At 38.2% G+C, this 25,503-nt stretch overlaps 1 protein-coding gene across 10 annotated transcripts in view; it reads right to left on the reverse strand.

The window, feature by feature from the left end:
- Window positions 1–582: 582 nt before the first annotated feature.
- The window catches only part of LOC102968451 (zinc finger protein 573), a 44,319-nt gene continuing 19,398 nt past the window's right edge, over window positions 583–25,503 (reverse strand). For 6 of the 10 annotated variants that reach the window (XM_042968939.1, XM_042968943.1, XM_042968942.1 and 3 more), the window contains 3 exons: window positions 24,134–24,266; window positions 22,957–23,052; window positions 583–2,539 (listed from right to left, as the gene is read on the reverse strand). In XM_042968939.1, the coding sequence (XP_042824873.1) occupies window positions 828–2,539; window positions 22,957–23,052; window positions 24,134–24,266 (1,941 nt within the window). In that variant the 3' untranslated portion in view covers window positions 583–827. The remainder of the gene's footprint in view (window positions 2,540–22,956; window positions 23,053–24,133; window positions 24,267–25,503) is intronic. The other 4 variants (XM_042968946.1, XM_042968945.1, XM_042968944.1 and 1 more) reach the window with 1 other exon arrangement.

Here is a 25,503-nt window from a genome sequence, read left to right on the forward strand (position 1 = left end):
TCCTGAGAGACAGAGCAAAAGAAGGTGAGGGGCAGAGAGAGGGAGACACAGAATCCAGGCTCCAAGATGTCAGCACAGAGCCCGACATGGGGCTTGAACTCACAAACTGTGAGATCATGACCTGAGCCAAAGTTGGATGCTTGACCGACTGAGCCACCCAGGCACCCCAAAAGCTTTTTCTTTTGATGTAATCTCAATAGTTTTTGTTTTTGCTTCCCTTCCCTCAGGGGACCTATCTAGAAAAATGTTGCTACAGATGATGTCAGAGAAATTACTGCCTATGCTGGCTTCTAAAATTTTAATAGTTTCCTATCTCACATTTAGGTCTTGAATCCATTTTGAGTTTATTTTTGTGTATCGTGTAAGAAAGTGGTCCAGTTTCCCCAACATCATTTATTGAAGAGACTGTTTTTTTTTTCAGTTGCATATTTCTGCCTCCTCTGTTGAAGATTAATTGACCATATAGTCATGGGTTTACTTCTGGGTTCTTTATTCTGTTCCATTGACCTATGTGTCTGTTTTTATGCTAGTACCATACTGCTTTGATTACTACAGCTTTGTAGTATATCTTGAAATCTGGGATTGTGATACCTCCAGTTTTGTTCTTTTTCAAGACTGCTTTGGCTATTCAGGGCTTAATTTGCCATTGTTTAAATAGTCAGATATTCCATTAAAACAGGAGTGACACTGAAATCATAACTATATTATGAATTCTCTCATTTGGTGAAGACATACCTATAAAGATTAACATTCAATAATTTCTCACCAGTGTGAACTGGCTGATATTAAAAAAGTTTGGGCCATACCTAAAGGCATTCTCACATTCCTTATGTTCTTAGAGTTTCATTATCTGTATGCATTCCCTGATGTGCTTTAAGGGCTGAACCATATCTGAAGGCTTTTCCACACTTCTTACACACGTAGGGTTTTTCACCAGTATGAATTCTCCCATGTTGAACAAGGTTTGAAGCACGACTAAAGGTCTTCCCGCATTCCTTACAATCATAGGGTTTCCCACCAGTATGAATTTTCTGATGTTGTGTAAGGTATCCATACATTTTAAAGGATTTCCCACATTCCGTACATTCATAGGGTTTCTTATCAACATGGATACTCTGATGTGCAGTAAGGTGTGAACTACGTCTAAAGTTTTTCCCACATTCCTTACATCTAAAAGGTTTCTCATCAGTATGAATACTCTGGTGTAGAGTTAGATTTCTATAGAAAGTAAAGGTTTTCCTACATATTTTACACTCATAGGGTTTCACACCAGTATGAATTTTTTGATGTTGATTAAGATACCCATGCAAACTAAAGGTCTTTCCACACTCTTTACATTCATAGGGTTTCTCACCAGTATGAGTTTTCTGATGTTGAACAAGGTTTGAGCCAGTACTATAGGACTTCCCACATTCCTGACATTCAAAAAGTTTCTTACCAGTATGAATACTCTGATGTCGAATAAGATTTCTAGACAAAGTAAAGGCTTTTTTACATTCCTTACATTCAAAGTGTTTCACACCAGTATGAATTTTCTCATGTTGATGAAGGTATCCATATAAGCTAAAGGCTTTTCCACATTCCTTACATTCATAAGGCTTCTCACCTGTGTGAGTTTTCTGATGTTGAAAAAGTTTTGAGCCAGTAGTATAGGCCTTCCCACACTGCCTACATTCAAAAAGTTTCTCGCCAGTGTGAATACACTGATGTCGAGTAAGATTTCTATACAAGGTAAAGGTTTTCTTACATTCCTTACATTCATATGGTTTCCCACCTTTATGAATTCTCTGATGTAGAATAAGGTATGAGGCAGTGGTATAGCCCTTTCCACATTCTTTACATTCATATGGTTTTTTACCAGTATGAACACTCTGGTGTACAGTAAGTTGATGACCTCTTTTAAAGGCCTTTCCACATTTCTCACATACATAAGGTTTCTCATCAGTATGGATTTGCCCATGTTCAACAAGGTTTGAGCGCCTACTAAAAGCCTTCCCACACTCCTGACATTTATAGGGCTTCTCACCAGTATGAATTCTTTGATGAATTCTAAGGTGTCCACCTTGACTAAAGGCCTTCCCACATTCCTGACATTCATAAGGCCTCCCGCCAGTGTGGATTCTCTCATGCTGAATGATGTGTGAGGCATAAATAAAGGCCTTCCCACATTCCCTACATTGATAGGTTTTCTCACCAGTATGAAATCTCTGATGTACAGTAAGTTGATAACCGCTTTTAAAGTTCTTCCTGCATTCTGAACATTGATAGGGTTTCTCACCAGTATGAAATCTTTGATGTAGGGTAAGTTGATAGCCACTACGAAAGTTCTTCCCACATTCTTTGCATTCATAGGGTCTTTCGCCAATATGAAACCTGTGATGTAGAATAAATTGATAGCCACTACTAAATTTCTTCTGACATTTCTTACATTCATAGAGTTTCTCTCTGTTATATGTGCTCTGATGTTGTGTAGAAGATACATCTTTTTCATAAGTGGGCATTTCTACGTAGCTGATTACCTCACAATGTAAATCCAAATCTGAAAGAAAAGATGAAAACAAAAAAAATATTTATATTTCTTATACAGAGAATATGGGACTTCTGTGAAAGAAATATGAACCAACACTTGTAATAAATGAAGCGCTTATTGAATTGTAAAATATGGTTATGAACTTTTTGAAAGGTCAAGAAATTCAGAGATGTATGTGAAGTTACATAAGATAGTGAAGTTTCTGAAATTTAGGTGTGGACCACGATCTTTGGCAAGCTTGTTATAAATCTGATATCCTGCCTGTGTCACGGACAACTACATTAGAAGTGAAAGGAAAAAAATACCTTGGATGGCATCTTTATTTTGAATCTATCACTGATTTAAATACAGATCAAAAGTTAAGAACTCATCCTAGGTTTGTCCAGTGATTTCTCTTTACTCTTGGAATACGATCCAAACCCCTTTCTGGGGATAGCAGGACTCCTCCTTACCTATATGGCATCATGTCCAAACACCAACCCCTCTGCGCCCTGTCTCCTTCTTTTCAGCATTTAGAATATGGTACAAACTTCCCTATCACTTGATGCTTTCCACAGATGATTTCATCTGACCAGAATCCTTAGACCTGAGCACTTTGTAGGTTGATCCTTCTCATCCTTTAGTCTCAGGATGAATATCCTATCCTTAGAAAGGCTGCACCTGCTAACTCTAAGTATTATACCCATGTCTCCCTTTTTATGGTCTAGCACTTCATTCCTTCCACCATCCCTTTGTTTCCAATTATGATATCATTAATTTCCTTATTTGATATATTTTTTTAAGATACAAAATTTTTTTTAGATGTTTATTTTTGAGAGAGAGAGACAGACAGACTGTGAGCAGGGAAGGGGCAGAGAGGGGGGGCACAGAATCCGAAGCAGGGTCCAGGCTCTGAGCTGTCAGCACAGAGACTAACGCAGGACTTGAACCCATGAACTGCAAGATCATGACCTGAGCTGAAGTTGGATGCTTAACTGACTGAGCCACCCAGGCGCCCCTCCTTATTTGATATTCTAAACAGTTCCCTAAACTTCCCCCAGAGCAGACACAATTCTTCCTTTTTCATCACTGAATTACAGGGTTATGATGTATTATAGGTGCTAAATAATTAATTGATCTTGCTTATCTTCAGTTCTGTTATTCCTTCTCCATTCTAAATATACTAAATCTGTGTTGGTTCATCTCCTTTACCACATCCTCTCTTCCTTTCCCTTATTTTCAAGACCAGCCATCCTTCTACTTCCCGGATAAGTATTTTGATATGTTTTCAGTCAATTCACAGATATGTACTCAAATCAAATAAGAAATTCCTTCCATGTGGAGATGCTGGAAAGAATCAAGAAATTATAATATGGAGGAATGTTTTGGAGTACCAGAGTGTCTGGGACTGACTGTTAAAAGGAAATATCAGATATAAGCTGGAAGATGGCAATCGAGATTCAGGAAAAGACTCAGGAGTATCAGTGCAGAATGAAGGGGGCATGAGTCAAGGGCAAAGAGTATTCATCTGTGACTCAATTGTGGGATGTGTATAGCAGGTGGAATGATACATACTCTGACCTCAGAAAATAACGCTGAAAATAAGAGCAACATCAGAAAACAAAAAGCACTCCATCTAGAAAACTAAAGGCTCTTTACTAATTAAATGCTAGATCAATAAATGTAGTGGACAACCAGCAGAGGCAGAATGGATAACCACACAAACTTTGACTTGGACGTCAAGACTGATGATGACATGCATACATCATGTAAATGTGAAACGATTTATTACTCGTATAATGAGGCTTCCTAGAAAGAGCAGAGTGAGTGGTTCTTAAATACATCTGAAAAGGACTTGAGTGATTTGAAAGAGATTGACTTAGGTTTTTTTTTTTTTTTTTTTTTTTTTTTTTTTTATGCTGGTTAGGGTGTGGTGCAGGGCTGAGGGTTCCTGGGCAGGGGTTTGCATGGTTTGAACTTTCCATGGGGACCAATGTAGGGAGCTCTCAGGCTTTTTATCAGCTTCCCCAAAAGTGGAGCAGAAGGAGAGGTGGGGCTTGAAAGCTGTCAGCAGTCAAAAATAAAAAAACAGAGTATCTTTATTGTACTAAGGAAATAAACAGTGAAACTAGAGAAATATAACCAGGCAAAAGATGAAAATACATTTCAGAAGGTACAACATCCAGCCCTAATGCCCAGAGAAAAGCTGTCACCTTGACACAAATTAAATAAATAATTTACTAATAAAAGCTTAGAAAAAACATCAAAGTAAGTGAGAGGAAAACAAAAAGAATAAAGATAAAAAACCAGAATTTTAATGAGTTTGGAAACAGAAAATCAACATACAAATTCAAAAAGGTATCTCTTGGGGAAAAAAAAACAACATGTGATGGTACACTAGCTAAACTAATTAACAAAAGGGAGAACAAACAAAAAATTAAAATTGTGAAAGGGAAAGACAAACAGGAAAATATTGATCAAAAACTATCCCACAAAGGACAAAAATCTGAAACAGGTCAATTTTCATGGAATAGAAAAAAATGTCAAAAAGGCTAGTAGCTGGGGCGCCTAGGTGGCTCAGTTGATTGAGCTTCCAACTCTTGATTTTGACTCAGGTCAAGGGATTGAGCCCTGTGGTGGGCTCTGCGCTGAGTGTGGAGTCTGCTTAAGATGCTCTCTCTCTCTCTCTCTCTCTCTCTCTCTCTGTTCCTCTCCCTACTCACGTGCACACTCTCTCTAAAAGGAAAAAAAGGCTAGTATAGCAATCAGCACCCTGATCATTTACACTGTCATCTCTAAATACCCAATATTATGATCAGAGAATCCTTAAAGAAATATTTATTTATTTTTATGAGAAAAGAGAGAGAGAGAGAGAGAGAGAGAGAGAGAGAGAGAGAGAGAATCTTAAGCAGGCTCCATGCTCAGTGTGGAGCCTGATGTGGGGCTTGATGCCACAATCCTGGGATTATGACCTGAGCTGAAATCAAGCCCGACGCTCAACTGACTGAGCCACCCAGGCGCCCCTAGAAATGTTGGATTCCAAGACCAAGGCAGGGAAGATACAAGATAATGCTCACAAATCTTGGGCTAAAAAAGTAAGGAAAGTTTAAAAGATTTATGGCTTTGTTGAAAAACACACGCTTCTGAATATTATGCTGTGTTTGGTCATAATTGTGAAAATTAAAAAAAAGCAGGAAAAGCGATCATGTTGGATTAAACATATTAAGTAAATGAAAGATAGATAAAAATATAATGATGGGGTGCCCTGGTGGCTCAGTCAGTTGAGCCACCAACTCTTAATTTCGACTCTGGTCATGACCCCAGGGTTGTAGGAATGATCCCGTCTCAGGCTCTTCGCGGAGTGTGAAGCCTACTTAAGATTCCCTCTCTCTCCCTTTGCCCTTCCCCTGCTCTCTCTCTCAAATAAAAAAAATATTATTTTTCAGATAACAGAAGCCATTTCCCAGTTATTTTTTCATTAACTAATGTGCAACTAAAAATCAAATATATTCTTTCTTTTTTTTTCAAATATATTTTCCTGTGCATTCCAATCAATTTATATTTCAACATAACCAAATAGCCAAATAGATCGTGTCAATAAAAAACTGTAGAAATCATGATAGAATTGAAAGAAACAACTACCTTACAATTCCCAATCGTATTAAGTATACTGTTCTTACAACTATGAAGAGAGTAATCGCTGCAGAACTGATTGCTGTCATAATGCCGAAGCAAGATCAGAGGGACTTCTGTTCAGTTACAAAAGCAAAAAATATAACTGAATGATGAAGGAATCAAGCTGTTAGCTTAATAATAAAGTTTTAACATTCCAAAACTAACAGTGTAATCCAATACATGTTGTGTCTTTTGATAGAGTACCCATAACCGCCTATGATGTACTTGAGCCACAAATGTTTAATGTGAATCCCTCAAGAGAGAAAATAATTTCCAATCTACAAAAATACAAAGGGTAGAGAATAAACAAACTATACCACGGACAGTACTGAGATAAGTTCAAAAGATGGCAAATTTTGCAATATAAGTGGCCTTGTCTCTTCAAAGTGTTAGTATTAGAAATAAAGGGAATGTTTTAGATTAAGAGGGATTTCAGTGATATGATAAAGAGACAATGCACAGTCTTGCATTGGGATACTGATTTGAACAAATCAGATTGGGCCAAATGGGGTAATATGAATAGAATTTGGGTTTTGAAGATGCAATAAAATAAAAATGTAATAGAAATATAAAATAGAAAAATCACTGATAAAGAAATCAGGTTATAAAACAGTAAGAATATGATGTCTCTTTAATAAAAAGAGGAACATGTATATGCATGTATGTCTTATATCCACTAAGGTGTTAAAGTGGTAGGAATAAGGTATTTTAATATCTTGAAAACACTTTTGCCTGTCTCTATTTTCTAATTTTCTACAATGCACATGGAGGATTGCTTAATAAGGGTTATTAATTTTGTGTTCATCTATTAACACAGCCTGAAATAAACCAAATATTGACACAATCCAAACTCTGGGTGCGACATTTAATAAACGTGGACCTAGAACTTAATGGCTAGAAGCCAAATATTGCAGAATTCAGTTCCTTTTCAGTCACAAATTACTTATAAAAACAGACCATAAACTGTGCTATAAATCAAGTCTCTACCTATTTCAAAGGATCAAAAGCATACAAATTATGTTGTCTGATCACAAGTTATACTAGAAATTAATATTATAAAAAATATATATTATCAACATATATTGGGAAATTAAGAAGTGCTTGTAGTTGATCAATGCACCAAAACAAACTGTGCCCTACGCTACAATAATAGTTATAAACTTTAAAAATCAATGTTTTGACTGAAAATTAAAAGCAAATGGAACTAACTGCACATAAGCACTACCAAGTTAGTAAATTTGTTTCTCATGGGAAAACAATTCTGAAGCCATGTTCCATGTACACTGGGGGTGAACAAATAAGTAAATGGATGATGGATGGTAGAAGCCAGTTTTGTCACTGTTGGAGGAGAAAGTTACAGATAAACGAGACAAGAAGGCTAGAATGCATCCTGAAATACTGGATGGGAGTTGCAGACATCAATAAGAACTCATGTTTAGCTTAATGTAAATACAGACAGATAGATAATAAAATAATTACGGATACATGTATATATACATGGGTGACTATGCAGACATTTATTACCTAGTTAGGTTGTTTAGAGGGCATAGAAGCAATGGCATACCAGCAGCAATTAGTATACCTAGTTCTCAGATCTTGGTTTCTAAATACTATCTTCCAGTAAAAGAAACCAGGGCTCCTAAGAGAAATGGCTGATTCTAGGACCAGGGAAGGGGAAAAAACAAAATGAATCTGAAAACAGTACCAGGAAAGAAATCCTCAAAAAACAAAAGGATGGGGATATTATATGGACACAAGAACCAAACTAAAAGAGCTATCAATGTTCAAAGCAAAAGAAATAACATTTAATTGTAACTCAAAGTCTAAAATAAATATGGATAAGCCCACACTGAAATAAAGGGGGAAGAGACAAATCTTTTTTTTTTAATTTTTTAAATGTTTTGTTTATTTTTGAGAGAGAGAGAGAGCGCACGCACAAGCAGGGGAGGGGCAGAGAGAGGGAGACACAGAATCCAAAGCAGGCTCCAGGCTCTGAGGTGTCATCACAGAGCCCGATGTGGGCTTGAACCCATGAGCTGTGAGATCGTGACCTGAGCTGAAGTTGGACGCCCAACTGACTGAGCCACCCAGGTGCCCCAAGAGACAAATCTTTTATACAGAATCCCGGATAAAATATATAGACTTCCTACCCTACAGAAGCTTAATTCACAATCCAGACCCCCTGCCCCCCAGGGTAAGCTAGACTTAGTGAGCTGCTTCTAAAGAGTAGAGTATAGAAAAGGAAAAATAGTAACTTTGGAGGGGAGAAAGAAGGTTAACATCACCAGTGGATATCATGTACCCCGCACATGATGCGATGAAAAGGACATTTCACTTCTGCTGCAGTCTTTCTAAAAACCCCTATCTCCAGTGTAAGCATGAGAAAAACAACAGACCCAGAATAGGGAATATTCTGCAGGACCTGGTAGGGTCTGTCAAGACAGTCAAATTCCTGAAAGACAAGGAAAGATTAAAAAACTGTCACAAACCAGGAGAGACTAGAAGAGAGACTGGGAGACATGAAAAATAAATGCAATGTGGTACCCAGAATGGAAGGATCCTGGAACAGAAAAATGACATTAATGGAAAAACTGGTGAAATACACAAATAGAATCTAGAGTTTAGTTAATATGAAAGTCATCTTCTTAGTTTTGACAAATGTATCTGAATGATGTTAAGATGTTAACAATGATAGAAATCAGGAGAGATATATACAGAAGTCTCTCTACTATCTTTGTAACTTTCTATAAATCTAAAATCATTCTAAAATAAAGTTTACTAAAAAAAGATAATTACATACCACCTCTGTAGTAGTCTGGGTAAAAATGTTTAACCTTATTCTAATCATAAGAAGAAAACATCAAACCTAGAAAGCAGATATTCCATGAGAAAACTACACTGGATGCTACAAAATAATCAAACTCAAAGGGGAAAAAAAAAGGTAGGATGACACTAAGATACAAAGCCTCACATCCAAATACAGTATATGAGCCTGGAATGGATCCTGGAAACAAATTTTACAAATGGCATTTTTGGAGAAAAGTTCAAAAACTGAAATATGGACTCTATGTTAGATGTAGGGCTGAATTGCTATGATAATAATAGTGTGACTACATAGAAGTTTTTAGTTTTAGGAAATGCATACAGAAGTGTTTGAGAGTTAAAATTTAATGGTAACTGCTACTTACCATCAAGTGAGCCAAGAAGAAAGGTGCATATATAGAGAGAAAAAGGCAAATGTTAATACCCAAAGTTAAATCTGTGTGAAGGCTAATTAACTAACATATATATGCATACACACACACACACACACACGCACACACACACACACACACACACACACATATATATATACACATATACTTTTTTTTTTTTTTTTAAGTAGGCTTCACACACAGCATGGAGCTCAACATGGGGCTTGAACTCATGACCTTAAACTCCTGAGATCAAGACCTGAGCTGAGATCAAGAGCTGGATGCTTAACTGACTGAGCCACCCAGGCACCTCAACTACATATATGTTTTTAATATTCTCATTTGGCTTGATGAATTTTAAAAACAAAAAGCTGGGAGAAAGAAAATAGTGGACCTAAGGTAGTATTTCCTAAACTTTTATACAGAAATTTTGAGCCAAGGGGTGCCTGGGTGGCTCAGTCAGTTAAGCATCTGACTTTGGCTAAGGTCATGATCTTGCGGTTCATGGGTTCGAGCCCAGTGTTGGGCTCTGTGCTGACAGCTTGGAACCTGGACCCTGCTTTGGATTCTGTGTCTCCCTCTCTCTCTCTCTCTCCCCCTCCCCCACTCACACTCCATCTCTTTCTCAAAAATAATAAACATTAACAACAAAGAAATTTTAAACCAAATTATAATATCTGCATCCATTCCAATCTAATGTAGTTACAGTAGAAAAAAATTATACAACAGATATGCATACATGTGAGAAAACATGAAAATTAATCGCCTAAACATTTATTGCAAGAAGCCAGAAAAAGAGCAACAAAATAAAAACAAATTAGAAAGAAAGATAGAAGTCATCTTACAAAATAGAGCCCACAAAAACCATAGAGGATCCACAATGCCGATATTGTATTTCAAAGCAATGTTACTAATGTGATTCTCTCAAGACTGATAAAGAGAAAGGAGACTGCAGCAATATCCAACGCAGGGATGAGAGCTAAGAGGGACCTCACTTATCAGCCCTCCACACCTCAAATGCAGTAAAATGACATCATGAAAAAAAACCCATTATGTTAATAATGTGGATGAAATGCATAAATCTCTAACAAGTAACCTCTATAAAATCAACACACAGAAAACTTCAACAATTCTAGCATGGTGTAATCTGAGTTTTATTATTTAAAAAAACTTTTTTTTTTTTTTTAGTAATCTCTACCCACAGTGTGGGGCTCAAACCTACAACGCCAAGATCAGGTGTCACATGCTCTAATAACCAAGCCAGCCCAGTACCCCAATCTGAGTAAGTTTTTTAAAAAAATCTACAATGGTAACTGAAGGTCCAGATGGTTTTTCTGGAATATTTCATCAACCCAACCATGTCAAAAGGGGGTAAAGGGTACATTCTCCTAAACACATTCATAAAGCTAACATAATCATTATATCCAATCTTAAAAAGTAAGAATATAGTTTAATCTCATTCATGAAACGTAAAGGAAATATTAAAAATTCAAATCTAACAATATTGAAAAGGGATAATATATGAACACACCATGACTAGAACTGGATTCCAGAATTCAGTCAATAAACAGAATCCAACACAGTAACAGAACAATGGAGAAAAAAAATCTCATGATTATGTCAATAAATGCAGAAAGAATAATTCCTGAGAATAATTTTAGCATTTATGTAAAACAGAACCTCCGCTCTGTGAAAAATATTTATATTAATTTTTAGACATACACACTTGGGGTGTCTGCCTGGTTCAGTCAGAAGAGCATGTGACTCTTGATCTCTGGGTCATGAGTTTGAGTTCCATGTTGAGTGTAGAGATTATATACAAACATATATACACATACACTTAAAAAAAAAAAGAAAAAAATACCCTTATTTGTGGAACTATCCTTATTCTCAGGAGACATTTGCTGAATGATTCATGGGTCAAGTCATGATGCCTAAGACATGCCTTCAAATACCTCCATAAATGTAGTGTAGAGAGAAATAAAATAGATATGGCAAAATCTTACCAGTTGGTGATCTATGTAAAAATCATTTTCATGGTTATGCACTTTGAATACTAATTAATTTTACTATTATAGAGCAAGAAAAACCACCTTTACTGGGAGAGTGTCCTGGAGTTTTTACCTTTAGTCCTTTTCTTACAGATATGTGGAACTTTTCGTATCTTGCCTTAAAGATATGCTAGGATGTGGATTGTCTAGATTTACTACTTTTTCATTCATTTGTCCTTTTTGGAGGACCTATTGGGAGACAAGTCGCAGAAGGCCATGACTGCTTTTAGCTATAGAGCTAATGCTCCATAAATCGTTCCAGGTCATTGAAAAAGAAGGAAAGCTTCCTAATTCTTTTATAATTTTTATGAAAAAAATATTAATATCTAAACCTGATAAGAGACACTAAAAGAAAATATGGGCCAAAATAACTTCTGAATATCAAGAGAGACCATATAAAATACTAACAAAGAAAAATCCAAGCAAATAGGAGCTCAGGGATACTTCCACAACATAAAATACACACACACACACACACACACACACACACACATACACACACACACACACACTCTTTCTCTCTCTCTCTCATTTCTAAAGCTAGTATCTTATTAGGTGGGGAAACAGGATTTCTGCTGAGATCAAGAACAAATCGAGGAAGCTGACTATCTCTGCAATTATTCAAAACTGTACTAAAGAGGTGGCTCAGTCAGTTAAACGTCTGACTTTGACTCAGGTCATGATCTCACGGTTTGTGGGTTTAAGCCCCGGTTCGGGCTCTGGCTGACAGTTCTGAGCCTGGAGCCTGCTTCAGATTCTGTGTCTCCCTCTCTCTCTGCCCCTCCCCTGCTCATGCTCTTTCTCTGTCTCTCAAAAATGAATAAACATTAAAAAAAATTTTTTTTAACTGTACTAAAGATATTAACTATTCGATTAGACAAGATAAATCAGAGATAGGAAAAGAGGTAAAGAACAAATAAAACTATCCCTATTTATAGATGATATGATAGTATACCAGGATATAAAGAGTAAAACTTTTTAAAAATAAGACCAAGGGTACCAATCCAGAAACAAAATTAAGAAAGAAATGCCATTTACAACTATATCAAAAAGAATAAAATACGTAGGAATAGGTTGAACAAAAGAAGCCTGAGATCTATACATTGACAATTTTAAAATACTGTGGAAAGAAATTAAATACCTAAATAAAAGGAGAGACCTCTCAGGTTCATGAAGAACAATACTGCTAAGATTACAATGCTCCACAAACTGATCAACAGATGCAATGCAGTCCATTGCATCAAAATGTCAACTGTTCTTGTCGCTGAAAATGACAATCTGATTATATAGAAATATAGGAGGCTCCAAATAGCCAAAATAATTTTGAAAACAAACAAAAAAGAACAAAATAACAGAAATCACACTTCCTGATTTCAAAACTTACTACAATGCTACAATAAATCAAGACAGTATGGTGCTGGCATATACAGATATATAGATCAATGGAATAGAATGCAGAGTGCAGAAATAAAATCTCAAATTATGATCAATTCATTACTGAAAAGGGAACCAAAAAGATTCAATGAAGTCTTAAGCAACAGTGTTAGGAACAAGTGGATATTCACACACAAAAGAATGAAGTTGGAACCTCACACCGTATAGCGCACATGAAAATTAACTCAAAATGGATCAAAGGCCAAATGTCAGAACTAAAACTAATAACTGCTTAGAAAAAAAACACTGCAGTAAATTTTTGAGACTTTGGATAACACAATGATTTCCTAAGTATGATACTAAAAGCAAAGCAACAAAAGAAATAATAGAATGGAATATTATTCGGCCACAAAAAAGAATAAAGTATTGACACTTCATATTATGTTGATGAATCTCAAAAATATTATGAAAGAAGACATTCATAAAAGGCTACATATTACATGATTCTATGTATATAAAAATATTCCTAATAATCAAATATTTAGAGACAGAAAGTAGACTAGTGGTTTATCAGATGCTGGGTATACAGAGTGACTGCTAGTGGGTATCAGGTTTCTTCATGGGGTGATGGGTTATACACTGGTGATGGCTGCACAAAATGTGATTATATAAAAAAACACTGACTTGTTCACTTCAAGAAAGAGCCTTTTTGCCCTTTTTGTGTTTTTTAAATGTTTATTTTTCAGAGAGAGAGAGCACGCAAGCTGGGGAGGGGCAGAGAGAAGGAAACAGAAGATCTGAAGCAGGCTCAGTGCTGTCAGTGCAGAGCCTGTTGTGGGGCCTGAACCTATGAACCGGGAGATCATGACCTGGGCCAAAGTCAGACGCTTAACCAACTGGGCCACCCAGGCATCCCTGACTTGTTCATTTTGTTTAAGAAAAATTTGGGTGGGGCAGGTGGCGCCTGGGTGGCTCAGTCGGTTAAGCAACTGACTTAGGCGCAGGTCATGACCTCATGGTTAGTGAGTTGAAGCCCCGCGTAGGGCTCTGTGTGGACAGCTCAGAGCGTGGAGGTTGCTTCGGATTCTGTGTCTCCCTCTCTCTCTGCCCCTTCCCTGCTCACACACACTCTCTGTCTTCTCTCTCAAAAATAAATGAATATTTTTTTTAAAAATGGGGTGCCTGGGTAGTTCAGTTGGATAAGCGTCTGACTTCAGCTCAGGTTATGATCTCACAGTTCGTGGGTTTGAGCCCCGTGTCAGGCTCTGTGCTGATAGCTCAGAGCCTGGATCCTGCTTCTGATTCTATATATCCCTCTTTCTCTCTGTCCCTCTCCCTCTCATACTCTGTCTCTCTCTCTCTCAAAAATAAATAAACATTTAAAACAAATGATAAAAACTTAAAAAAATTTTTTTTACTTGTTCATTTTCAAAGACTGATTTCATGTTACATAAATTATACAGCAATAAACCTGTTGAAAAAATTGAGAGTCTTTCTACTGGAAAACCATAACTAGGTAAAGTACAAAATGGGAGAGAAAATGTGATTTATAACAGTAAAGAACAAGATTAAACATTGAAGAATAAAATTAATAAAAATACGTAAAACCTATTTCAGAAAAATTATAAACACTCCTGAAAGACATAGAAGTAGCCTCAAACAAATGGAGAAACAACCCCTCTTCTTGGATTGGGAGATTATAAAGATCTCAGTTCCTCATAAATTAATTTGTAAATTTAGCGCAATGCAAATAAAATACCAACAAGCTTTTCATGGAGTTAGAAAAGTTAATAATCAAGTTTACATGGAAAAACAAACATTCAAAAATAGGCAGAAAAACCCTGAAAATCTAAAAGGGAGGACTAGCTCTAACAAACATTAAAATGTGCTACAATGTACCCATAATAAAAGCAAAGCAGTCCTGGTACATGCATACACAAATAAAACAGTAGAACAGAATAGAAAGCTCAGAAAACGACCCAAGAACATATGGAAATTTATTATTTGATAAAGGTGGCATTTCAAATGAAGGGAACAAAGATAGATGTTTAAATACATGGTGTTGGGACAACTGGGGTAGCCATACGGAAAAAGATTTCATTAGACCCATACTTACTTTATTTATGTTTTTTACTTATTTTTTAAGTTATTTTTGAGAGAGAGAGACCGACCATGCACGCAGTAGGAGGAGAGGGAGAGGGAGAGGGAGAGGGAAAGAATCCCAAGCAGGCTCTGCACTGTTAGCAGACAGCCTGACTCAGGGCCAGAACTCGTGAACCGTGAGATCATGACCTGAGCCGAAACCAAGAGTCAGATGCTTAACTGACTGAGCCAGCCAGGTGCCCCAGGACCTTATTTTATACACAAGAATAATTTCCAAATGGTTTACGGATTTGCATGTAAAAAATAAAACCATACAAGTAATGGAAGAAAATATGTATATTTATCCTTAACCTTGAGATAGTTTCTAACCACGACACAAAATTCGGAGATAATAAGACTGACTGATGAGTTTGACTATATTAAAAAATAAATAAACTCCCATAATCAAAATTAAAAAAACAATTGAGAAACTGGGAGAAAATATTTGCAACATACACTTCAGACAAAGGGCTAATACTCTTAATATATAAAATCACTCTCGGGGGCGCCTGACTGGCTCAGTCGGAAAAGCATGCAACTCTTGATCTCAGGGTTGTAACTTTAAGCCACATGCTAGGTGAAGAGATTACGTAAAAATAAAATCTTCAAGAGCACCTGTGTGGCTTAGTCAGTTAAACATTGGACTCTTGATCTCAGCTCAGGTCTTGATCTCAGTTCAAGCCCTGTGTTGAGTTCCATGCTGGGCCTGGAGCCTACTTAAAAAATAAAGGGGTGTCAGGGTGGCTCAGTTGGTTAAGCGTCTGACTCTTGATTTCAGCTCAGGTCATGATCCCATGATTTGTGAGAGTGAGCCCAGAGTTGGGTGGGGCCTGCTTGGGATTCTCTTTCCCTCTCTCCTTTTCTCTCTCTCTCTCTCATTCTCTCTCTCTCTCCCTCCCTCCCTCCCTCTTTCTCTGCCCCTCACACACTTGGTCTAGCTCTCTCAAAATAAATAAACTTTAAAAAACAAAAAGAAAATGGGGGAGAGACACAAACCCAACAACTCATGAAATAGACAGAAATCGCTCTTAAACATAGGAAAAAATGTTTCACTGACTCATAAAGAAAATGCAGATTGAAACGAGATACCATTTTTTCCCTGTTGGGTTTGTAAAAAGTTAAAAGTATGACAATATATTCTGTTGTTGAGTTTTTATTCAGAGTATTTTTTTATAATCTGAACAATAGGTATGTTTACTGTTGTTAAGATACTCTCATACACGGCTGGTGGAAACACAAACTAGTCAAACCCGACTGGGGGGTGATTTTGGCAATATCATACAAAAACACATATGCATCGGCACCTGGCTGCCTCAGTCAGTAGAGCATGCAACTCTTGAGCTCAGGATCATGAGTTTAAGCCCCACATGGGACGTGGAGCCTACTTAAAATAAAGATTTAAAAAAAAAAAAAAAAAACCACACACACAAAACACATAAGCAAGTACCTTTGGAACCAGAAACCACACTTCTAGGAATCAACCTGGAAGCTAAACTTCCAATGATACTACAAAAATACATACGGGCCAGACTATTTGCTTTTGTGTTATTTATAACCACGACACATTGAAAACAACCTAAAAGCCTAAACAGAAGAAAGTCACTGAATAAACAATGGCACATCCACATATAGGAGTACTAAGCAGTCACAAAGCAATGAGGAAGCTCTCTATCTGCTGTAAGAAGTAATTTCCAGGATAAATTATTAAGGGAAAACAGCAAGGAATAATTGAGAATCTAAGATATGCTAAGGTTCAATGTAAGAATGGGACCTCATAAAAGTTATCTATGTAAACGAAATCAGGAAGAATAAACCGGAAACTGATGGGATCACTTACTTTGAAGGAGTGGGAATAGGGTAGAAAAAATGAGACCAGGGTATCAAAATTGAAGGGGGGGTGGTGCCTGGGTGGTTCAGTTGGTTGAGCATACGACTTTGGTTCAGGTCATGATCTCGTGGTTTGTGGGTCCCAGCCCTGCATCAGGCTCTGCATTGGCAGTGTGGAACCTGCTTGGGATTCTCTCTCTCTTTCTCTTTCTCTCTGGCCCTCCCCGACTTGCACATGCTCTCTCTCTCCCAAAATGAATAAATAAAAACAAAACAAAACAAAATTGAAAGGGCAACAACACTTCATGAGAATTCTTTTTTTTTTTTTTAATTTTTTTACATTGATTTATTTTTGAGAAACAGAGTGAGACTTTGTCGGGGGAGGGGCAGAGAGAGAAGGAGACACAGAATCCAAAGCAGGCTCTAGGCTCTAAGCAAGCGGTCAGCACAGAGCCTGATGCAGGGCTCGAACCCACAAACTGTGAGATCATGACCTGAGCCGAAGTCGGATGCTCAACCGACTGAGCTACCCAGGCGCCCCATGAGAATTCTTTTCTGTATAGTTCTTACTCTTAGAACCACTGTAATAGTTCACATACACCTGAAATAAATAAATAAATATGAAACAGGATGTAGGGCAGGAGAGGTACCTAAAATAACAAATTGAGCTAATTCTACAAAAAATGGATAATATAATCACATTGAAGAGGATGAAGAAGAACTAAACAATTCTAGAAAACATCATTTTGACTGGATACTGTACTGCTAAAGGCAAAGAGAACTGTGCAAATATTGTATTCTGGATAGTAAAATTTGCTTCCCATAGAAAAAGAGGTTGAAAATTTTGAAATGAGTCCAAGCAAAATCCACACTAGTGGCTGCAGAAAACCGAGTGAAAATTGGAAGAGAAATAGGTTATCTGCATTGTCTCAAAGTTTCTCCCCCAAGATGTTTACCAATTAGAAAGAGAAAAATAGGAGGTGTCTGGGTGGCTCAGGTCACGATCTCGCAGTCTGTGAGTTCAAGCCCAGCATCGGGCTCTGTGCTGACACGCTGAGCCTAGAGCCTGCTAAGCATTGTTTCCCTCTCTCTCTGCCCTTTTCCTGCCTGCACTCTGTCTCTCTCTCAAAAATAAAACAAAAACATAAAAAAAAAAATTTAGAAAGGGAAAAATAGTCACTTTACAGTAGAGAAACCTGGCAGATAGTACCTTAACAGAATGTTTAACATTGACAGCAACAGTAACAACACATATCTATGTCATGGACCCTCTAATATGCACTGAGATCATGCCATCCCTTCTGTGGGACTGTCACCAAAAATGAACAAAAATGTACTTATCAGTAAATAGCAGTCCAATAGCAGACTTCAGGAATATCTGAAATAATAAATGCAAGTTTCAAGGATGTGAAAAACCAGAAAGCCCATGAAACTGTCACGGATTGGTAAAGACTAGAGAAACATTTTGACTAATACCAAATGGCATCCTGGATTTGATCGGAGAACAGAAAAAAAGGCATTTGTGGAAAACTGGTAAAATCTGAACAAAGTCTATGATTAAATAGTATTAATAGTATGGTACAAACGTTCATTACTTAGTTTTGATAAATGTACTTAAATAAATACTGTCTTTAGAGGAAGCCAAAATACGGTGTTCTCTCCGTCTGGCCAGGTGCAATTCAGCAACTGGGTCAATTTTACCGTAAATAATGAGACTGATTAACATAGTCGACACATTCTGGCTTGTCTGTTTTTAAGGAAGCAGAGTTAGAAGACCAAATCCTTATACAGAATGGGAAAGTGTTTTGTTAATCTTTTGCCCAGATCACCCAAGGGTTTTCATAATGTTGTAAGAATATCATAGTTTTTTGGGTTTTTTTGCAAGTAACCTCTTCATTCACTGAGATGTAGGTGTTTGTAAACTTATCCATAGAAGCATATTGGAATGGCCCTGTGCTTAATTCACTGAAACTAAACTGGGCCCAATGTGTCCTTCAACTAAAGTCTTCCTTAAGATATGTGTCTGTTAACATAAGTGTAGAAGCATACGAGAAAAGAGCTGGCGCCAATATATAGTTTTACTGACATCAACTCTTTCAGTTTCCCAGCACAATTCCAACATGGTGGTGGAGAAGCACTGCCCTCCCTTCCTCCCCTCCCTACCTCCCACCCCCAGCACCAAGAATTCTCTGATACCAGCAGGGTGTCTGAGAATTCAACTCAATTCTGACACAACCTACCTGCAGATAGCATCAGATTCCACAGGTTAAGGGCTCAGTCCCTACAAGACTGCTTTCCATCCCCCACTCAGACACCAGTCACAAGCCCCAGGCTGTTTATTACCTGTGCTTCTGACCAAACAGCTATAGATTGGAGGTTCCAATGACCTCCTCCTTAGGTTCTTTTAATTTGTTAGAGTGGCTCATAGAACTCAGGGAAATGTGTACTTATGTTAATCAGTTTATTAAAGGATAGGAATCAATAGTCAGATGAAGAGGTACATAGGGCAAGCTTGGAGTTTCCATGTCCTCTCCAGGTGTGCCACTATCCCCATATCTACACTTGTTCACCAACCCAGAAGAACACAGTCCTTCTGGTTTCTATGGAGACTTCACTGCATAGTCATGACTAACTCATTGGCCATTGGCTAATTCTACCTCCAGCTTCTCTCCCCTCCCAAGAGTCTGGGGGTTGGGACTGAAACCCTCCAACACATGGTTGGTCCTCCAGCCCCTGCCCTTGGGTGGGATCCAGAAGTCACCTTGATTTTTTTAATTAAAATTTTTTTTTCAATGATTATTTATTATTTTTGAGAGAGAAAGAGAGAGAGAGACAGAGCTTGAGTGGGGGAGGGGCAGAGAGAGAGGGAGACACAGAAACCCAACCAGGCTCCAGGCTCTGAGCTGTCAGCACAGAGCCCAATGTGGGGCCTGAACTCGTGAACTGTGAGATCATGGCCTAAGCTGGCTGAAGTCGGACGACCAACCAACTGAGCCACCCAGGTGCCCCATAATTTTTTTTTAATGTTTATTTATTTTTGAGACAGAGAGAGATGGAGCATGAGCAGAGGAGGGGCAGAGAGAGAGGGAGACACAGAATCCTTAGCAGGCTGCAGGCTTTGAGCTGTCAGCACAGAGCCCCACACGGGGCTTGAACTCACAGACCGCGCAAACACATGAACTGGGAGATCATGACCTGAGCCAAAGTTGGACACTTAACTGACTGAGCCACCCAGGTGTCCCTACCTTCATTTTTTAAAAAAACGTTTTACTTATTTTTGAGAGAGAGAAAGTGAGAGAACGAACGTGAGTGGGGGAAAGGCACAGAGAGAAAGGGGGCAGAGGATCTGAAGTGGGCTCTGCACTGACAGCAGTGAACCCAATACAGGGCTCAAACTCATGAACCGTGTGACCATGACCAGAGCCAAAGCTGGACACTCAACTGACTGAGTCACTCAGGTGCCCATCACTTTCGTTAATATAACAAGACACATGTCCCCTTTATGTGGTAAAGGAAAACACCACCTCTAAAGAGCTTTGGTAATGTCTCAGAGGGGGAACTGCCCCGACTTAAGAAGTGGGCTGCTCCACAGATGGTTACAAAGTCTGACGTAAGGATTCTCTAGGCATACTTTTCAGGGTGTTTGCAAGGACATGCTCCCCTCAACTCAGCCTGGACACAGAGAACTGCCAATCCCTGAATGTACCCTCCTGTCTACATTAACACGATGTAATTATCCCACTGTTTTCACAGCACAATTTTACTTTCCTGGAGTTTCTTCTACAGGCAATTGGCTTGATTGGTCATTACCAGAAAGTTCATTACCAGGAAAGATCCATCAACTCTTCAATGGAAAACATCAACAGAATTTGTGCTCTAGGATTCTTTGAATCCTGAGCCTCAAAATTCTTACGTAATTTCCACTAATTTCCCACTGTTATATCTTGATCTTCACCCAATCCTAGTGTCCACATTGAAAAACTGGCCCTAAACAAAACTTCCATGTCAATAACATCCATCCTTGCCTTTCCCCCTTTGAGACACTACCAACTCAGGGCTGGAATTCATGACCCTGAGATCCAGGTCTGAGCTGAGATCAAGAGTCAGATGCTTAACTGACTGAGCCACCCAGATGTCACTGTATTTGACTAACATTTAATTTAATTTTTTTTTTTAACATTTGTTAATTTTTTTGAGAGACAGAGAGAGAGAGAGAGCAGGGGAGGGGCAGAGAGAGACACACACACAGAATCTGAAGCAGGCTCCAGGCTCTGAACCGTTAGCACAGAGCCCAATGTGGGACTTGAACTCCTGAACCATGAGATCATGACCTGAGCCAAAGTTGGATGCCTAACTGACTGAGCCACCCGAGGCGCCCCTGACTAACATTAAAAAAATGATTTAGGGGTACCTGGGTGGCTCAGTTGGTTGAGTGTCCAACTGTTGATTTCGGCTCAGGTCATCATCTCATGGTTTGTGGGTTTGAGCCCCACATTGGGCTCTGTGCTGGCAGTGGGGGGCCTGCTTGGGAGTCTCTCTCTCTCTCACTCTCTGCCCTTCCCCCATTCTCTCTCACTCTCTCTCTAAAATAAATAAACTTTTAAAAATAAATTTTTTTTTAACATTTATTTATTTTTGAGACAGAGAGAGACAGAGCACGAACGGGGGAGGGTCAGAGAGAGAGGGAGACACAGAATCCGAAACAGGCTCCAGGCTCTGAGCAGTCAGCACAGAGCCCGATGCGGGGCTTGAACTCACGGACCGCGAGATCATGACCTGAGCTGAAGTCGGACACTTAACCGACTGAGCCACCCACGTGCCCCAATAAACTTTTAAAAATAAATAAATGATATAAAATTTAAAATTTAAAAACAAGAATTAAAAAAAAAAGTTAATTAAATACAAAAAGGGGCACCTGGGTGGCTCAGTCTGGTAAGTGTCAAACTTTGGCTCAGGTCATGATATCGCGGTTTGTGAGTTTTATCCTCACATCGGGCTCTGTGCTGACAGCTCAGAGCCTGGAGCCTGCTTCAGATTCTGTGTCTCCCTCTCTCTCTGCCCCTTCCCTGCTTGCAGTCTATCTCTCTCTCTCTCAAAAATAAATAAGACTTAAAAAATAAATTAATTAAATAAAAACAGATGATATAATTGATTCTAATACTTATTATTTCTAACAATTCAAATCCAATAAAACCTCATATGATCTGACTCTTAACAGTAGTGTGGCTTCATTGCTTATTACGCTCCCCTTAGGCATTCTATTCTGGTCTACAATGGTGCTGCTCAAACTCACAAAGCTCTCTCTGGCCCTCTCCCTCCAGTCTCCTCATTCCTTTCCCTCACTGCCCCCAGCCACCTCTTGAGTCTTCTAAGCTGTTCATTTAGGTTGGAATATTCTTCCCAAACACATGTCCTGGGCCCTTATGTCATGTCTCCTCTCAAATGTTATCACCTCAGAAAAGTCATCCCCAACCATTTATCTCAAATGGCCCAATCTCTTCTTACTTTCTGTCATAGCTCATTCCATTGCCTAATATTATTTATCTATTTACCTGTTTACTGTTATCCTCACTCTAATACAATGTAAATTCCATGAGAGCAGGAACTTGATGAGTCGTGTTCACTATCATTGCATTGATATGTGTGTGTATGTAAAAGAGGAGCTGGAGGGGCGCCTGGGTGGCTCAGTCGGTTAAGCGGCCGACTTCGGCTCAGGTCATGATCTCGCACTCCGTGAGTTCGAGCCCCGCGTTGGGCTCTGTGCTGACAGCTCATAGCCTGGAGCCTGTTTCGGATTCTGTGTCTCCCTCTCTCTGACCCTCCCCTGTTCATGCTCTGTCTCTCCCTGTCTCAAAAATAAATAAAAAATGTTTAAAAAAAAAAAAAAGAGGAGCTGGAGAGCAGTTGAATCCAACATGTAGGTAAAAGATGGCACTAATGAAAAATGAGATTCCTTGTCACTGAAAATGGGTTTGAAATGTAAGAGAAACAACGTGCTTGGTAAATAAAACTGAAGTTTCCTCTATAGTTCACGTTGAGACCTTTATTTCCTCCCCAGGTCACAAGCCCATGCTCCACAAGTCTTGGTGCCTTGGAGGGCTTTACAAACAACACAGAGATGTACGCCTCCCCATTACCATGTAGGCTGCTACCAGCCCTGATGGCTTCCTTTTGCCCTCCTTACCTGTGTACTGTCTTTGTGTTTCTTCCCTCAAAATCATCCAGGGCTCTTTTCCTTGCTCCAATAAGTCAACCACATCTGGCTTAGAAATGGAGTGTCCTGCTTGCAAGGAAAAAAAAAAGCCACATGGTATAGAAATATAAGCAAAACTCACAAAATCTTTAGTTTTCTTTAAATTTGTAATGAAATAGAGGTTAAATGTTACCGATACAGATTTGAGATAATAGAAGGATGAGATGATTTAAGGAACCAGGCAGGTATGATGAAATTTTATTTTAATTTAATACAGACTCTTCCTCTTAAGAGAACATTTAACAAAGTGATTGAAAAGTTAACAATGTTTGAGAACATTCTTTAGAGCTGAGGGCCTGAGCACAAATTCTTTCTCCTTTAATACCTACCAACCTTATGATTTTGAGGAAGTCATTTTAACACACTGTTCCACAATGTTGGCAAGTAAAATGGGTATAATACTATTATCACATGGTTATTTGATGCTTAAATTTGTATGTATGTATATATATTCCCTGCTCCCCCCTCCCAAGGAAGAGTTTCTGGGACATAATACCAATTATAATTATTTTATTGCCTTAAGAGGAAAATAAGAAGCACCCTGATTCACTTACAAAATATTCATTCAATTATAAATGTCATGTTCATGAATTGTAACTTTCAACCATAAATCATATAAAATTGGAAATGAAATGTGTACTCTTCAGTTTTAAATGAATATTGTTTATCCAATCCACCACTATGTAAGTTATAGAGACTCTTCTCATTGTCACAGCCAATTACAAATCTACATCTAACAATTGCCCTACAGGTGGAAGACACAGCAAATCTATAGCAATATTCAGTGTGAACATAATGGGAAACCAGGCTCTTGGACAATAGCTATAAATGGAATCAATATAAGGAATTTTTGTCCACCCCTTGGCCAGTAAGAAAGGGAGGCAATGACAAGAAGGGCCAGAGGGAGATGTGAATATCACCAAAAGAGAAAATGACCATGGTTAATGGCAGAGGCACTGACAAACTGACAGACCTCAAACCTTCCTCTGGGAACAAGAAAAAGGCATTCATTCAGCTTATGTCTTGAAAGGCAGCTTTGAAATTCACTGTGTTGAAAGTTAACATACCACAGGGCACATTCTAAATCTCTCGTGACAAATGAACTTACCCAGTGAGACCAAGTTTCTATAGTTCTCCAACATCACATCCCTGTATAAGTCCCTCTGAACAGAGTCCAGGTATTCCCATTCCTGCCGAGAGAAGTCTATGGCCACATCCCTGAATGTCACTAATTCCTGAAACTGCAAACCCATGTAGTATGAAATAGAAAAAAACATTTCCAAGATGTAAAGACAGGAGATTATAGGAATGAATTAGAGAAAGGGAGTGATAAGGTACAAGTGGGCTAGAAAAATCCAAGCAGAGTGTCTACATATTCCTGAAGAACCTTAGTGCTACAGGTAAGTCTTTGCAGGTTGTGAGCTATCACAATAACTCAGACTTACTGGGGAATGGATGAAACTAAAGTTTTCCTATTTAATAAAGTATAATGCATAATCATGTAGTCAGCTAGTTGCATGATGTAGAAATTCTCAAAAAATGTGAAGTTCTAAATTATTTCCCTATAGAGTTAAAAGAAGATAGGATTTTCCTCCTATATTGAATGTAAGAATTTCTGTGTTAAAAAAAAATGCTTTTCAAAAAAGTTTGACATTTCTACAAGCATTGAGTTCATCTTTTGTGAGAATATACTGTAAGTATTTTTCTTTGTTTTGACAAATAAATTTTGGCTGTGTCACAATCCATTTTATTGTAGATATCTTAGATTTAATCCATCCCTGACATTTATATACTTGGTTGGACAAAATTTCAAAGGTCTTCATCAATTCTAGAAATCAACACGTTTACATTCCTTAGGATAATATTCTCATTCATTGTTATCGTCCATCAGTTACTCAATATTTTTTCTTGTTCCTAAGCATACCCTGACGAAGGATGAGCCATAATCAAATAAACGCTATCCAAATTCAACAGATCACATTCTACCACAAAATAGATATATTTGTCTCTCAATACTTTCTCAGAAAGATGCAGAGTATAAAAGCTTCCAACCAATTGTACAATTCTCAAGAACATGAGATACCATCACATACTAAGAATGAGACCAACTTCCAATTTCCATCTCATCTGCCTAGAATATTCAGGCCTGTGGAGGATCTGAAAGTCTACCTGTGGTAATTAAATGGGATCAACATCTCTAATTCATCAAACCAGAGACCTATAAAGGAAATTCAATTATGTCCTTCATGGGACTTCACTCTTTTACTGCTCCATCATAGCCTTTGATTAAAGACTAAGTGCAAGAAGTGGATTGAGTAAATTGGATAATAAACACAAAAACACTGGATAGCAAACATTTATCAGCAGGAAACTGAGCTATTTGCTATCACTCTTTTTGATTTTAGGGCAAACTGTGGAGCAAATAACCGAATGAAGCCCTCTTAAGTAGGAAGCTTTAGGTTAATTAATGAATAAAGC

Source organism: Panthera tigris, chromosome E2 (assembly GCF_018350195.1).
Source record: "Panthera tigris isolate Pti1 chromosome E2, P.tigris_Pti1_mat1.1, whole genome shotgun sequence".
NCBI lineage: Eukaryota > Metazoa > Chordata > Mammalia > Carnivora > Felidae > Panthera > Panthera tigris.